Source organism: Arachis duranensis, chromosome 6 (assembly GCF_000817695.3).
Source record: "Arachis duranensis cultivar V14167 chromosome 6, aradu.V14167.gnm2.J7QH, whole genome shotgun sequence".
NCBI classification, from domain to species: Eukaryota; Viridiplantae; Streptophyta; class Magnoliopsida; order Fabales; family Fabaceae; genus Arachis; species Arachis duranensis.
The window spans coordinates 95,077,046-95,077,409 of NC_029777.3; the positions used below are offsets into that span (position 1 = coordinate 95,077,046).

The 364-nt window shown below is 37.4% G+C and overlaps 1 protein-coding gene across 1 annotated transcript in view; it reads left to right on the forward strand.

The window, feature by feature from the left end:
- Positions 1–364, forward strand: part of LOC107494774 (uncharacterized) — a gene marked incomplete in the record, with an annotated part of 8,109 nt that overhangs the window by 2,170 nt on the left and 5,575 nt on the right. Inside the window, 1 exon segment of the mRNA XM_016115807.3 lies at positions 232–364. Coding sequence (XP_015971293.1) covers positions 232–364 — 133 coding nt within the window.

A 364-nucleotide genomic window follows, 5' to 3' on the forward strand; every position in this document is an offset into this window, starting at 1 on the left:
CTCTTCTTTGTTTCTTTGCTTAATCATATCAAATCTGTTGGTTACTGTTTCAATTTATGGGCTAGTGTTAGAATATTTTGTATGCATATGCTTTTTCAGTTGAATTGGAGTCTTTATTCCCATTGTATTTTTGTTTAAAAACTTGTTTCTTTTAAATTTGTGACTTTCAAAGGATTTGCATCATCGCAAAATTTATATAGATATATCGGTGCTTTTGGTTCTTTGCCACAGGCGAACCCCACTGATCCCATACTGAAAGATAGTTGGCGTTTGGAGGGTTCTCAAGACAAGAAAGATTGGAGGAGGACTGCTCCAGATGTTGACATAAGTCGTCGCTGGCGTGAGGAGGAGAGAGAAACAAGCT